This window comes from Theropithecus gelada, chromosome 8 (assembly GCF_003255815.1).
Source record: "Theropithecus gelada isolate Dixy chromosome 8, Tgel_1.0, whole genome shotgun sequence".
Lineage (NCBI taxonomy): Eukaryota > Metazoa > Chordata > Mammalia > Primates > Cercopithecidae > Theropithecus > Theropithecus gelada.
Window position 1 is genome coordinate 27871219 of NC_037676.1, and position 16300 is coordinate 27887518.

Below are 16300 nucleotides of genomic sequence, written 5' to 3' on the forward strand. Positions count from 1 at the left end.
AGTTCGAGACCAGTCTGACCAACATGGAGAAACCCCATCTCTACTAAAAATACAAAAAATTAGTTGGACGTGGTAGCACATGCCTGTAATCCCAGCTACTCGGGAGACTGAGGCAGGAGAATCGCTTGAATCCGGGAGGCGGAGGTTGCAGTGAGCTGAGATCACGCCACTGCACTCTAGCCTGGGCAACAAGAGTGAAATTCCATCTCACACACAAAAAAAAAAAATCTTGCCCACTTATTAGCTTGTGTGCTGGCTCAAATAACTCAAATTCTTAGTTTTCTTAGGCTTAGTTTTCTCCTAGGTGAAATGGGAATATCAGTAGCTAACTTACTCGACAGGGTTAAGACTGACCACACCAATGGAATGAAATAAAAGAGACCTGTAACTTTTTTTTTTTTTTTTTTTTGAGACAGAGTCTTGCTCTGTCACCCAGGCTGGAGTGCAGCAGCGCAATCTCGGCTCACTGCAAGCTCCGCCTCCTGGGTTCACGTCATTCTTCTGCCTCAGCCTCTCGAGTAGCTGGGACTACAGGCGCCCACCACCATGCCCGGCTAATTTTTTTGTATTTTTAGTAGAGACAGGGTTTCACCGTGTTAGCCAGGATAGTCTCGATCTCCTGACCTTGTGACCCGCCCGCCTCGGCCTCCCAAAGTGCTGGGATTACAAGCATGAGCCACCACGCCCAGCCCTGTAACAGGCATTGAGTAGATACATGTTCAATACATACTTCTTTGTGAGTAAATGCCATCTGAAAGCCTTTTTTTCCATTCAAAATTAATCACAATTTTAATGTTAAAATAGACAAGAAACAAGATTTAATACGCTGAACTCTCGTCTACAGGCAACCTCTCAGGAATGCAACTGCCAGGAATGAAGACTATTAGCCATAAGAAATGAACACAGGCTGTTTGGGTTTTGTGGGGTTTTTAAAAAAATTTTTGCACACAAAAACTAAAACCACCACAAGGTGTCAGAATACTACAGACTTCAACTTGCAGCTGTTCAAGACAGAGGACAAATGTCTGCAGGGATTGATGCTTGTGCCCAGGTTTTAAACATACAAACTTTACTTCATATCAGTGAAAACATGAAGATGTTAATATGTGCATATAGCCTTGTTACAAAAAAACAAATCCGGACTTCTTTGGGGGCTAATTATACTCATCACCCATGATATCTTAACTGTCTCCAGGCTGGTTTCTTTTGTTTTTCTACCACTGTTTTATTTATTGTCATACAGCTTATTTGTCCTCGTCCTTTTTACATAAAAGGCTATTACATGCCAGTATATGGTCTCTAAAAACCACTTCCCACTGAAAGGAATCAGGTTCCTTGGAGAAATGGCTGATTCCAGGTCTGGGACAGGAAATACACAAGATGAGATCAGAATATTCATCACACCAGAAAACAAGAAAGCTATCCCAGTCCAGGAAGGTGAAAGTTATGACAACAGGACTCAAGGGCCAACTGAAGTGGCTCCCACTGGCCAAAGACGGGAACATTTGTGTTTAAATACAGGTAGTGAATGCAACAGATAGACACACACCAAATATGGTTAAGTCCAAGAGTTCATAATCATGCTGTTAAGACTAAGGACAAAAAAACCCCACTGGTCACATTTTGGAAAACCAATTTATTATTTTAAAAATTAGGCTGGATATGGTGGCTCACACCTGTAATCCTAGCACTTCGAGAGGCCGAGGCAGGTGGATCACTTGAGGCCAGGAGTTCAAGACCAGCCTGGCCAAGATAGCAAAACCCTGTCTCTACTAAAAATACAAAAATTAGCTGGGAATGGTGGCACAACTACTCAGAAGGCTGAGGCGAGAGAACTGCCTGAACCTGGGAGGTGGAGGTTGCAGTGAGCTGAGATCACACCACTGTACTCCAGCCTAGGTGACAGAGTGAGACTCTGTCTTAAAAATAAAATAAACAAAATTTGTAAATAAAGGGAGAGATGGAGCATTTATCCTTCCTTTTCTATATAAATTATCTCTGTAGAGCAAAACAGTTGATAATAGGAAGATTTTCTCTGGAGAAAAACGAAATGACAATAGAATTATAGCACCATTCTTTTGTAACTCCTAACAAAATAATGCATCTAGGTAATAATCATCAGTGGCTGATCATCCCCAAAAGACAAACAGCCAGACAAGATGTGGCTCCTGATGGAAGAACACAGGCCACCACCTACAGAATACCTTGGCTGCCTCCCTCCCTCCCTCAGGTAACACGTGTATACCTAACTACCAATTTTCAGCAAAGCATCTTAACATGCTAAGTAATACCAATCAGCAGAATCCAGACTATAGGAAACTACAGGTCAACAACCCAGTTTCTACAATAAATTGCAGGTTTGGTGAGAGAGGCAAAAAGAGAAAGTGAGCAAGTCAGACAGCACGAGCATACCAGGGCCTAAAGATTCAAACAGACCCAAGAGACATACCAACCAAGACAATTAAGGAAACTGACAATTTTATGATATTAAGAAATTATTAATTTTTGACAAATTACTAATTTTGACAACTATGGTTATATTGGTTTAAGGACTCATCTTTTGGAGACACACACTGAACTATTTACAGATAAGATACGACGCTGGGGTGCCTGGGGTGCTAAGAGAAGGGGCAGCACAGAAGTGGCTGCGTGTATGAATGAAACAAGCTTGACCACAGGTGATAATTGTGGAGTGAAGGTGAATGGGGATCAGTAACACATTTCTCACTATTTTTGTATATGTTTGATATCTTCCATTAAAAAACATGGTATTTTAACTTCATTTCAGGAAGCCCATATCACTCAGAATGTACGACTTTTTTTCCGTAATAAGGATACATTTCCCAAGTGAGAAGTGTCCTTATATGTTATTTTACTTTAATAGCAGAAGGTGATATTTGAAAGTTGCATTTACTAGTCCATCACCTTTAAAATGGGCCATTGTGGGGTCATCAACCCTATGTCTCCATCTCTGATCATCATATGACTCAAAGAAGCTGCTCTGAAATCAAGTACAATATAATAAAAATGAACCATTCAGTGAATTAAGATTCCTCCCCTTCCCAGTGAAGTAACTGAAACACCAGAAGCCCTCTCAATATATGCGAAGCCTTACAGAAAGCAGCCTGACTCCAACAGCTCCAGTTTCATGCTACTTGTGGCTCACATGTAGCTTACTCCCTTCAACATCAGCTTCAATTCTAAAAACGTTTACTGGGAAAGAGGACTGGTTCTAGGATGAGCTATGAATTAAGAGTCAGGTTTAGGCTTCCTTTGCCTCACCTCACCTCCTTCTCACTTGTACACAGCACCTACGCCCCCTGCTGACTTCCTGCCCTCCAGCACCTTCTTTTTATAACTGGTTCCTGTGGGGATTCTCAGCCACCAGCAGGTCTGGCCCACTAGCAGATGTTTGGAAATGAAGGAGGGGATTTTGCATTTTCCTGAGTGGGGGAGGCTCAGCTCTACTTCCAAAATTTGAAAAGGAACATGATACTTACATCTAACGACCTGCAGTTCTCAAAATCAGCCCCACTTGAACTATTAGGTTGGTGCAAAAGTAACTGTGATTTTTGCCATTAAAAGTAATGGCAAAAATTGCAATGACTTTTATGTCAATGTAATACTAGGATGAAGCTGGGACTTACCATGCACACCAGTTTGTTCTCCTGGGTCTCCTTCTCAAAGGAGACCTCTGTTGCCTCGTCCCCTCCCGCGATCCTTTCCCCGACATCACCACTGATGCGCATCACCTCCACATGCAGCCGGCCTGCCACCTGCAGCAATGGGGGAAGGTAGAAACATTTCTCCAGATTTGGTTCGTGCTCCCTTGAGACGACCTCTCTTCCCTTTTAGAGTCAAAGTGTCAGGTTAATGGGGATTTAGAGGCCTAGTCTCTGACAGTTACTTTGCCCTCAGAGTCCTTGGAAACACAAGGTATTAATAAGACACATTACTGACAAAAAATAGCAACAATATCCCATCACCACCCTCTTGTTTCTTAAACTGTTCTCTACAGGAAACAAGGCATGAAAAGAAAACCAACCAACCTCTCCTTTCTGGTTGATGATGGGGACAGCGTATTGTAACTTCACATCATAGAAAAGGGACTCGAGGAAGACATTGGCCACCCCAATCAGACTGTGATTTTCCTGCTCATCATAGAATGGATCAGCACGTTTGAAGTACGATCGTATGACCTGTAAAGAGATTGAGAACACACAACTTCAGAATAACCACTTACAATAAATGCATTCCACCTACTGCTTTTTGATGCACTCTAGGTCGTTAAACTTAACTTTCATCATCCTGACTCTTGTATTTTTTAGAGTAAAACACTCTAAAGTTTTTGCCGAAGCACAGCACTCTATTACTCCCACACACAGTCTTCCTCATTCCCATTCACAGTGGAGGTCATTCCCATTCACAATGGAGGTCAGCATCCTCCACCCATGACAGAGCGATCCCAGTAACAGGTCATTACTTTTAGCAGTTATTCTACTTTACATGGAAATCCTGCCACAAAATAAACAATACATGTTGACCAGAAAAAGAAGTAGAGTGTGCTAAACTACACTTCACCTTTCTTTTGGGGAAGACAGTAATTCTTATCTGCTCTGCTTGTTCCTAGCAAGTCATCAGATACAACTCTGGTAATGAAAGGTGAGCCCTCACGCCTATAATCCCAGCACTTTGGGAGGCCGAGGTAGGTGGATCACCTGAGGTCAAGAGTTCGAGACCTGCCTGCCCAACATGGTGAAACCCCGTCTCTACTAAAACTACAAAAATTAGCCAGGTACGGCGGCGTGTGCCTGTAATCCCAGCTACTCGGGAGGCTGAGGCAGGAAAATCACTTGAACCCAGGAGGCAGCGGATGCAGTGAGCTGAGATTGTGCCATTACACTCCAGCCTGAGCGACAGAGCAAGACTCCATCTCAAAAAAAAAAAAAAAAAAAAATACTGAGACAAGGAGCATGTCTTTCTCTAATTTGAAAATACATCGAGGATGAATTATGGGAAAAAAATGGCTACACTAACACAGAAATTAAAATTAAAAAAAAAAAAAAGAAAGGAGAGCCCTTATGGAAGTGACTCTTTTGTATTTACTGTTGTTGTTTTATTTCTAAGTTGAAATAGGAGAGGGGGACCAAAGAGACAAACATGTTTTAAGCAAAAACGTCACCTAAGAAACATTTTTATTGATGACAATCTGGAAAAATCATTTTTACAAAACAAAAGGCAAAGGAAGTAAACAACTCTATGCGGAAACAGGCCTAACAGTAATGAAAATATGTTCAGACATACGTAATATGCATTTCTATTTTAAATACATATGAGTACACGGCTGATCTAAGTAAGAAAGCCTGCAAGTGGAGGACAGAGTACCAATGTATATAGATCTACGGCATCTATGTTATGATCAAAACTTCTTCAAAAATGTTCCTTGTAAATATTAAGATACCACTGATGTTCAACTTACAAAACATATACTGTAGGTTTATTATCTGCAAGGATAAATGGGTTGAGCAATGGGAGGAGAGACAAATAACGAGGCCTGGCCTCTGTCCTAAAGAGTTTCCCAGAGAGCACAGGAGACAGACACCCGCACACCAACAGAAGTCAGAATGGAAAGTGGAGAATTCTGCTAGAAATCTAAAAGACAGAAATGAGAAGAAAAAAGAAGATACCAGAAAGAGAGATTATTAAAATTGTTAATTTGCTAAACAATTTAGGGGATTAAAATAAACCTTACTCCAGAAATAGCATTATAATTTTGGAAAAAGAACAATTTTCCCCTGATAAGGGTAGGCTCATTCCAGCTTGGCTCCTTCCATAATCACCAATTAAGTGATTTTCTCTTAAATAACTTACTGGGTTATCTTCTTCACACTCTTTCCACTCCTGATAAAGGTCTCTCATATCCAACAGCCTGTTGTCCAGTTTTTCCAAAGACCAAATCTGCTTCCCTTTTCCTTTTCTTCTCACCTGGATTGCAGGCTCACTAAGAAGAGAGCCTCGCTGCAGAGAGAGTAAGAATGACCATAAGAAACACACAGGCAGCAGGGGAAGTCAAAGCTGAAAATTCCACCCCCATCAGTCAAATGTCATTACACAAAACTCAAATGGCAATCACCCTTTAATCTGTGGATTACAAAGTTTCCCAAAAGTCTTACAAGCTATAACGTAATACCTTCATACCCAAGTACAATCAAAATCTATTTATAAACTTGAGTTTAAGTATAAACTTACATTAAAAAAATTTTTGGCGGGGGTTGCTGGGCGTGGGGGTTCACGCCTATAATCTCAGCACTTTGGGAGGCCAAGGCAAGTGGATAACTTGAGGTCAGGAGTTTAAGACCAGCCTGGCCAACATGGTGAAACCCCTCTCTACTAAAAATACAAAAATTAGCCAGGTGTGGTGACATGTGCCTGTAATGCCAGCTACTTGGGAGGCTGAGGCACAAGAATAGCTTGAATCCAGGAGGCAGAGGCTGCAGTGAGCTGAAGTCTCGCCACTGCACTCCAGCCTAGATGACAGAGTGAGGCTCTCAAAAATAAATATATACATATGTATGTATGTATGTATGTATATGTGTGTGTGTGTGTGTGTGTGTGTGTAAAGAGACAGCATCACACTCTGTCACCCAGGCTGGAGTGCAGTGGCACATCACAGCTCACTGCAGCCTCGAACTCCTGGGCTCCAGTGATACTCCTGCATCAGCCTCCCAAGTAGTTAGAACCACGGGAGCATCCCAATAAACCCAGCTAATTTTGTTTGTTTTGCACAGAGACAGGGTCTTGCTATATGGCCAAGGCTGGTCTGGAATTCCTGGCCTCAAGTGATCCTCCTGCCTCAGCCTCCCAAAGCAAAGGGATTACAGGCATGAGCCACCACATTTAAATTTTGACTGTAGTTGGAAATGATTTTAAGTTTAAAACCCAAAAGACCACATTTAACAGCAAGTTGAAATAAAAGTGTTTTATTCAGGCCACCATATGACCATAATGTATCAATGGGAGAGAGGGAAAGTTTGCTGTGGTGTACGGGGAAGAAACGTCCCTTTACCTCTCAGAAGGTGAATTTTGTTTTATTGTAATGGATGGCATCTTCATGGGGTATAAAACATGAAACACTTAAAAGAGTAAACTGAAAAGTCCCCAGTTTACCCATGTGGAAACAATAAATGATACCAGTTTCCAAATATGCAGTTCGGGTTTCTTACTAAGATCATACAGAACTAGATGGAGGCAGTGGTCACACCACATTGTTACTGTGCCAAATGCCACTGAGTTGTTCACTTCAAAATAGTAATGTTTGGCCAGGTGCGGTGGCTCACGCCTGTAATCCCAGCACTATGGGAAGCCAAGGCAGGCAGATCACAAGGTCAGGAGTTTGAAGCCAGCCTGGCCAACATGGTAAAACCCCATCTCTACTAAAAATACAAAAATTAGCCAGGCATGCTGGTGGGTGCCTGTAGTCCCAGCTACTCTGGAGGCTGAGGCAGAAGAATCGCTTGAACCCAAGAGGAAGAGGTTGCAGTGAGCTGAGATCGCGCCATTGCACTCCAGCCTGAGCGACAGAGTGAGACTCCATCTCAAAAAAAATAATAATAATAAAATAAAATAGTAATGTTCTGTTATGCAAATATCACCCCCCTCCAAAAAAAGGTACGCTCTGAAGTTTTTCCAGCTTATAAGAGCAATGTGGATTTTTTTCAGAGCAGAAGAACTTGAGCAATGTATTTTTAACATAGAAAAAAATTTAGAACTTTTAAAAACCACAAAGTTAATAAAAAAAAAAAAAAAAGCCCTTATACATTTCCCCAAGGGAGACTTATCTACTGGTTAGCTAATCAATCTAGGTTTACTGGCTTAATTTTTCAATTGTTCCACTTAAAACTTAAGGGAACTTTGAAATACAGGGAAAAATTTAAGGAAACATATTGATGTTTCATTAACATCTTGCCTACAATCATTTTCTAAGAAACAAAATTTAAATAATAAAACAAACATTTGAGAATTCTTACGGTCAAAATGTGTTTTTCTTTTTTTTTAATTGAGACAGAGTCTCTTTCTGTCACCCAGGCTAGGGTGCGTGGCCCAATCTCGGCTCACTGCAAACTCCACCTGGGTTCAAGCGATTCTCCGGCCTCAGCCTCCCGAGCAGCTGGGATTACAGGTGCCTGCCACCATGCCTGGCTGATTTTTGTATTTTTAGTAGAGATGAGGTTTCATCATATTGGCCAGGCTGGTCTCTAACTTCTGACCTCAGGTGATACACCCACCTTGTCCTCCCAAAGTGCTGGGATTACAGGCATGAGCCACCATGCCCAGCCATCCTACAGTCAAAATTAAAGGCCCTCCTACCTTATATTCAGTCAGCCAGTGAATAAATCCAAAAATCCCATCTGTGACCTTTGTAGGTAGTGGCTTTCCTGGGGGAGAATGCTGGACCTGGGACTAAATAGCAATAGGCAATACGGTGCAACTACCATAACTTAGCCCTCTTGCAAAATTGGAAATAAGAAAAAAATTTGCCAGAGGAGAGAGTGTTCACAGAATGGATGGGACATTAAACAAGTTTTCAAATACCAAAAAATAGTCTGCTGCATTAAAGACTACAGATTCAGCCTAACTAAACTAAGGAGAGATGTCAGGTGACATGAGTTACTTCTGGGTGTTGACATGGCTACCCCAAAGCAGAGTCACACCTTTCAACAAACCCCAAAATAGATTACAGAGAAAAGGGCTGCAGTCATGTTTAATGGGGAAAAATTTTTCAGATTTCTGCTTTTTTCAACTCGTACACTGTAAAATGAAAGAGGACCTTGTATTTCTCAGCCTTCAAGAAGAAACTAGGCCCTGAACCTTCTCCTTGTGACTGGCCTTCCTCTTTGCTTTTTGGTGAGTCCTACTGTACCCAGACTTTGCCCTTACAAATACTAGTAAGTTCTAATTAAGTAAAATTTTTCAAAATACACACAGAGTATACAAAAACAATGATCTGTAATGATCACATCATATTGACAATACCTTTCTTAAAAAACTAAGAATCATATTTGCCAAATATCTAACCCTGTACAAAATGCTGACCTCAATGCTGTGATGTCATAGGGAAAGAAAGATGTAATCCTTGCTATCAAATTAGAATATCTGCCTGTAATTCCAGCACTTTCGGAGGCCAAGGCAGGTGGATCACTTGAGGTCAGGAGTTTGAGACCAGCCTGGCCAACACAGCAAGACCTCATCTCTACTAAAACTACAAAAATTAGTCCGGTGTGGTGGCACACACCTGTAATCTCAGATACTCAGGAGGCTGAGGCAGGAGAATCGCTTGAACCCAGGAGTGGAGGTTGCAGTGACCCAGGATCACACCATTGCATTCCAGCCTGGGTGACAGAGCCAGACTCCATCTCAAACAAACAAATGAACAAACAAAATAGAATATCCAAGATGGATCGATTAAAGCTTTTCTGTATTGACTACTGTAGGATAAACAGAACGCATGGACCTACAAAAAAATTCATCTGAATAGAAAATTCTACCTAATCCATCAGAAATTATGTATGAATGTGATCAAGAGCTAGAAAAGAACCTCAAAAAAAAAAAAAAGAAGGAAAAAAAACCCAACTGAATGGCAAAGATAGAAGACTGTGATGGGACTTCCCCCTACATTTTATTAAACTTGTTATACCAAAAAAAGTATGATCCTGAATATATACATGACACCATGACACAACTAATGAACAGTTTCACAGAGTAAGCTATTCAAAGTAGAAAATAACATAAGCAAAATGAACACCTAAATTGTGGGAAAGGGGGTGTAGAGTGGTAGCATAAGGAAGAAAAAAAAGACATTTGGGGAAGATGAATCAGAGAAGACTTCTAAGAATTTAAACAGATTTGAAGGGAGAAAGTTGAGTGAAATGAACTGTCAGGGCCAGGTGAGATGGAGAGAATATTCCCCTAGCAGATAAAATATATATACACTCAAAGGCAGAGAACGGAAAGGAAGTCAATTCTACCCAAAAGCAAGGAGGACAAAGGATCTGACTCGGGGCAGGCACAGATAGGGATCTGAAGCTTAAATAACACCAGGAAACATCAGGCAATCTTATCCAATGAGATCTTTGTTTTTTTCAAGGAATGGCAACCTCACCTTCCTGTTGGCATCCAGGCTGGAGGCTGGAATCTGTAGGGTAACTTTGTATTCTGTTCTTTTATCCAGCTCCTCAGCAATGTAATTAGCTTCTCTCACCAATAGATTGGCCTTAACAATTTGTTCCCTCAGCCTCATCAGGCTGTTATTCAACGTTGCTTCTCTTAAAAAAATAAAGAAGGGGCAGAGGTAGGGAAGAGATTAACACAAAGCAGCTAGTCAGAAAATCATACAGTGGCAGTACATCATTGCCAAAATGTGAATTGAGCTTTTCCATGGTGGTCTGCACGCAGGGACTGTGTTGCTGACACTGACCCATGCACACACTTGAACCTGAACTACACGATAGGCACTGGCGCACAGCCACACAGCAGGCTGGCTGTAGATAAGGGCAGTGCCCGTGTATGCAGATCACCAGGGGATCTTCATCAACTCAAGATTTTCTCAGCAGGTCTGAGGTGGAGGCCTGAAATCCTACATTTCTATCAATCTCCAGGTGAAAGGGAAGCTGCCTGCCTGCAGACCAAACTTTAAATAATATGAGGTTAGTGAAGTAGTCTGCAACCATGGGATGAGGCATTTCAATACAACGCTGATTATCCCGTACAGAGATGACACTTGCAATCTGTACCTCATCAGCACCATGCTTTAACTACCTGAGCTAATCAGTCCAGATAATCAACTTTGTTTTTCTAAAAATCATCTACCCAAGCTTCAGAACCTGAAGCATAATACAATGATAAAGTGTACTTCTATATCCAAATCCAAAAGCCATACCAACTGAAAATGGAGCAGCACCTAACATCAACAGTTTTAAATAATGCAATATAAATGGGCAATTCCCCTTTTTAAAAAAAAATGCAAAGTGGTTCTTGGCTGTAACACTTATCTTTTAACATAATTCTTTTGTAAGCACCATCTCAATGTTTCCACTTTCCCTAGGTGCGTTAGAGGTGGCAAGGCTGAGCTATACGTGTAACAAGCCTCTCTGTGCCGCCTACCTCTCCTCAGCCCACTGTCTCAAGCGCTGCTGAGCGCTGGGCGAGTGGAAAGAAAACCTGTCCATACTCCGGCAGTTCTGCTTCTCAGGAGACAGCCTTCTCCGGAGCTGCTCCAATTCATGCTCATACATAAGCCTCTGGCGCTCCAGTGCGGATCGTTTTTCTTCTTCATGCTGTTGTTCTAGGCTGTTTAATATGGACTGCATTGGATCTAAACACATTTTTAAAAAAGATAAATGATCGCGAGTTACAACATAACAAACTTCAAATGTGGTTCTATATGGTGATGATGTTTGTCATCTTAACTATACCACCTAACTAATACTTTAAAGACAATTTGGCATAAACTTAGCTTTCCTGACTTTCGATCACTCAGGTTGTTATCTATTCTCAGACATATCCTCAACCATCTTCCCTGCAGAAAAGGCAGGTCTATTATATGTTCTACACATAACCTAAGACATGGCGAATCCTCCAGAAATACAATCACAAGCCAGTGGCAGGCAAGTCTCTAAAGCAGAGAGATCTGGCCAGGTGCAGTGGCTCATATCGGTAATCCCAGCATTTTGGGAGGCCGAGGTGGGCGGATCACCTCAGGTCATCAGTTTGAGACCAGCCTGGTCAACATGGCGAAATCTTGTCTGTATTGAAAATACAAGTCAGCCAGGCATGGTGGTGTGCAAGCCTGTCATTCCAGCTACTCAGGAGGCTGAGGCAGGAGAATAGAATCACTTGAGCCCAGGAAGTGGAGACTGCAGGGAGCTGAGATCATGCCACTGCACTCTAGCCTGGGTAACAGAGCGAGACCCTGTCTCAAAAAATTAAAATAAAATAAACCAGAGAGATTCTATCCATGAGAACAAAGTGATCTGACTGTATATTAAGGCAGAACATTTTGATATAAATTAAAGCCAAAGACACAAAATACAGAGAATAGCAACATAAAGATCTTCCTTTTTAACATTTAAAAAGGCCTCAATCATAAACATTTTTAACACTCTATCATCTATTTTTTTTCAAGAGAGAAGGTCTTGCTACATTGCCCAGGCTGAAGAGCAGTGGTTATTCATGGGCACAACCTCAGCTCACTGCAGCCTGGAACTCCTGGACTCAAGTGATCTTCCCACCTCAGCCTACCGAGTAGGTGGGACTGTAGGCAACAGTCTACCAACTGGAACCAGGGCTTAAGAGCACGCCTGACTTGCTCACCATTGCTGCCCAGGGCCTTCATGGTGACCTCCATCTGTGCATATTCGTAATTAAAGTTAATTTCACTGGACACCTCGCTGGAGGAGTCTCCGTCTACATCCAGCTGCTCAGAACTGTTTTCATTCTTCATGGAGGGATCATGGTCCTCATTCTCTCGTTCTGCTTTCTTTTTCTTTTTAGGCAAATTGAGTCTTGGGGGGAAAAAAAGAGTATTATTTTCTGAAGTTAAGACAGGTACTTATTTATGTCATTCATTAAGTAATGGCATCTGCTAGAAGCCAAGTAGATACCATGTAAGTACAAGGCAATTACTGTACTCAGGAAGTTGATAATCTAGTCATAGAAATAAGACACTCATGTGCCAGCAAAAACTTACAACAGAAAGTGTGACACTAGTCCACACACCTGTGACAAGCTCGGAGTTAAAGGAAAGCCGAGGACGATTTCAGAGCAAGGTGATAAAGGAAAGCGCAACAGGAGGAAATCATTTGAACTGAGTCTTCACGGATACAGAGAAAGCAGGGTAGAGGGAAAGCGTGGGAAAAGATGTGAAAATGGAAACATTCACATTCCCTGGAGAAATGAGTAAAACAACGGGATATTCAAAATTTGTACAGCACACTAGAGCTAAAGCTGGAAAGATCAGCTTCATCCAAACGATGAGGGTTTTGAACACAAAGCAAAGCAGTTTACACGTCATTTAATTTAGGAAGGAAAAAAATGCTCCATGCTCTTTGTGCCCATCTACCCTTTTCTCAGTAACCAAAGTATCACTGGCCCATGGCAAACACTCTCTATTAGCTACAGAAAAGTCAGTCTGACATCTGGAGCACGATGACCAGTGACAGTAACAAGAGACCAGGATGTTCACTTTTTACAATCTCCAGCCTGCCTGCCTTGTCAACGCAACATCAATTTTGTTTGGGAAACCCCATGTACAGCCCCAGGCGAGATACAGTCTTTTGCAGCCCCCTTTGCAACTAAGAAGCGATTTCTAGCAAAGGAGACAGAAGGAGATTGCTGAGGACTCTGGGAAGACTTCTCTGTTTTTTCGGATGAACAGGAGAGTCAGGGCTAGCACAGCTTACGGTTCTCCTTTTTCTTCCTGTACCTGAATGCTGTTTTGACGGCAGTGCAGCATGGCCAACTTCAGGCCATAGAGAGACGCCAAGACAGTGACCAGACTTTAGCCATGACTTTATTTGAGAGGCTTAGCCAACACTAACAACCATGTTCCTTTAGATTTCTGGTTCTGTTAGGGAAATAAATGATCTGTCTAACCCATTACAGTAAAACTGGCCATGACTTAGAGCTGAAAAGAATTTCTAAAAGAAATACCAACCTTATTTTATAGATAAGGAAACTAAAACCACAACCATGTTTCCATAAAAAAAAAATTAAAAAGATAAACATGTCAGGAAAACTATTAATGTTTATTAATAAATTCTTACACTACACAGCAAAGGAATCACCTTCCAGTGGGAAATAAAAGGGAAAAACTGTGTAGATGAACTCAGTATTTTTCCACAGTATATTGTTTATATGTCTCTAGGGTTCAGACCATATACAGTGAATGAACACACACACACACACATATATATAATATATATGCAGCAAATATATATGTACACACACAGTAACATAATTGTTTTAGAGAAAGAAAATACATATTAAAGAGTAAATCTATTTCAGAGCACAATCTTCAATAATCTCCTTAAGGGACACGAATGACATCATACCTGAAGAAATGGTTGTTTCCCCATAATATCCTGTCCCCATGGTGTAACTGTATTGGACTGGAGACAGATGACCCATTTACAAATGTTCTGTAAGGAGAAGAGATCAAACGTGAACAAGGAGTGCAGTATCATGTCTTCTGCTTTAAATTCCCAGTAACATAGAGATATAGTTACTAGGGAAAACAATAATTCCCCCAAATACAACCTGTTCTTGGTGAATTTTAATATTTACATTCACTCCTTTGCTGATTCACCTAAAACGTTGATGGTACAAAGCACAGGCACATCTCATTTTACTGCACTTTGCTTTATTGTGTTTTGCAGATATCACATTTTTTACAAATTGAAGGTCTGTAGCTATCCTGTGTTAAGCAAGGCTATGGGAGATTCTTTTCAAACAGCATGTGCTCACTTCACATCTGTCATGGAGGCCTGTGATCAGGGACCTTTGACCTCACCTAATTGTTTTGGAACATCGTGAACTGCACCCATGTAAGATGGTAAATTTAATAAAAGCAGTGTGGGTTTTGACTCTCTCCCTCTCCTCGGGTCTCTTTATCCCGAGACACAGCCATATTGAAATTAGGCTAATTAATAACTACAATAACCTCTACCTGTTTAAGTGAAGGAAAGAGTCACACACCTCTCAAAAGGTGGAAATAATTAAGCTTACTGAGGAATCACATCAAAAAACAAAACAGGATGAAAGTCAGGCCTCTTGTACCAACAGCTGGCCAAGCTGTGAGTGCACATGAAAAGCTCTTGAAGGAAATTAAAGGTGCTTCTCCAGTGACTACATGAATGATAAGGAAGAACAGTTTTCCTGCTGATATGGAGAAAGTTCAGTGGTCTGGAGAGAAGATCAGCCCAGCCACAATATTCCCTCAACTAAACCGTAATCCAGAGCACGGTCCTAACTCTCTTTAATTCTATGACCTGAGAAAAGTGAGGAAGCAACCGAAGAAAAGTTGGAAGCTAGCAGAAGTTGGTTCGTGAGGTTTAAGGAAAGAAGTCACCTCCATAACATAAGAGTACAAGATGAAGCAGCAAGTGCTAATGTAGAAGCTGCAGCAAGATTGCTGATGAGATTTTCAATGTAGATTAAACAGACTTCTATTGGAAGAAGATGCCATCTAGAACTTTCTCTGCTAGAGAGGAGAAGTCAATGCCTGGCTTCAAAGCTTCAATGGCAGGCTGACTCTCTTAGGGGCTAATGTATGGTGACTTTAAGTTGATGCCAATGCTTACTGACCATTCTGAAAATCCTAGGGCCCTTAAGAATTATGCTAAAACAGCTCTGCCTGTGCTCTGTAAATGGAACAAAACCCAGATGACAGTATGTCTGTTTACACCACAGTGTGCTGAATATTTTAAGCCCACTGTTGAGACCTAATGCTCAGAAGATTCCTTTCAAAATATTACCGCTCACTGATAAGGCACAGAGAAGGGTATTCTTCGGGTGGCACAGTGACCATGTTTTCGTCTGTGCTTAAACGAAACGATGACGTGGCCTGCTCTGTCTTATTGCATCCCAGTCTTGGAGAACCCTTGCCTGAGGCTGGGGTTCTGTGTGATTATTTATGGCCTCACTAGAGAAGAGCACAGCACAGCTGTGAGGGCCACACCAGCTTCTGCTCCTGTTTTCTCACTTGATCCTTCCCCAGAGCTTGATAGTGTCTCAATACTTGAAGACTTTATGGATAAAATCAGTGATATTAGTAATTTTTTGATACCATAAAATGAAACAAATCAGCATTTGAAAGGTCAACATAATTCGTTAATCACTGTCTGTAACAGTTATAGACTGTTATACTTCCAACTCCCTAACAGGGGATAACAGCTCTATAGCAGATGGAAACAAAGTGACAAATGTGTCATTCATAAAATGTGGAGCCCCTTCACTCCTCGATGGTGTATTAAGTTCCTGTGTACTAGTCTCATATTCTGCGCCAGGAATGGAGAATCAAAAAAAGGCCCTTGTCCTCAAGCAGCTCACGGTCTAATGGGGTAATAAGGGTTCAGAGCCCATAGGCAGACACTAAGAAGCACTGCCACAACAGGGGGATGGTCCAATACCTCCTAAGGGCACTGCATTCAGACCAAACAGGGACCTCCCCGCAGGAGATCATGGCAGCCCTTAACCCTGCAGACCGAACAGGAGTTAGCAGGCCAAAGGACTGGCAGGTGCAGAG

The 16300-nt window shown here is 41.6% G+C and overlaps 1 protein-coding gene across 1 annotated transcript in view; it reads right to left on the reverse strand.

Annotated features, from left to right (window-relative positions):
- KIF13B (kinesin family member 13B) overlaps nt 1-16300 on the reverse strand; it is a 194979-nt gene that overhangs the window by 70878 nt on the left and 107801 nt on the right. The window contains exons 15-21 of the mRNA XM_025394677.1: nt 14109-14195; nt 12370-12560; nt 11161-11371; nt 10160-10322; nt 5872-6018; nt 4050-4199; nt 3648-3776 (exon numbers count right to left, since the gene is read on the reverse strand). Of these exons, the coding sequence (XP_025250462.1) occupies nt 3648-3776; nt 4050-4199; nt 5872-6018; nt 10160-10322; nt 11161-11371; nt 12370-12560; nt 14109-14195 (1078 nt within the window). The remainder of the gene's footprint in view (nt 1-3647; nt 3777-4049; nt 4200-5871; nt 6019-10159; nt 10323-11160; nt 11372-12369; nt 12561-14108; nt 14196-16300) is intronic.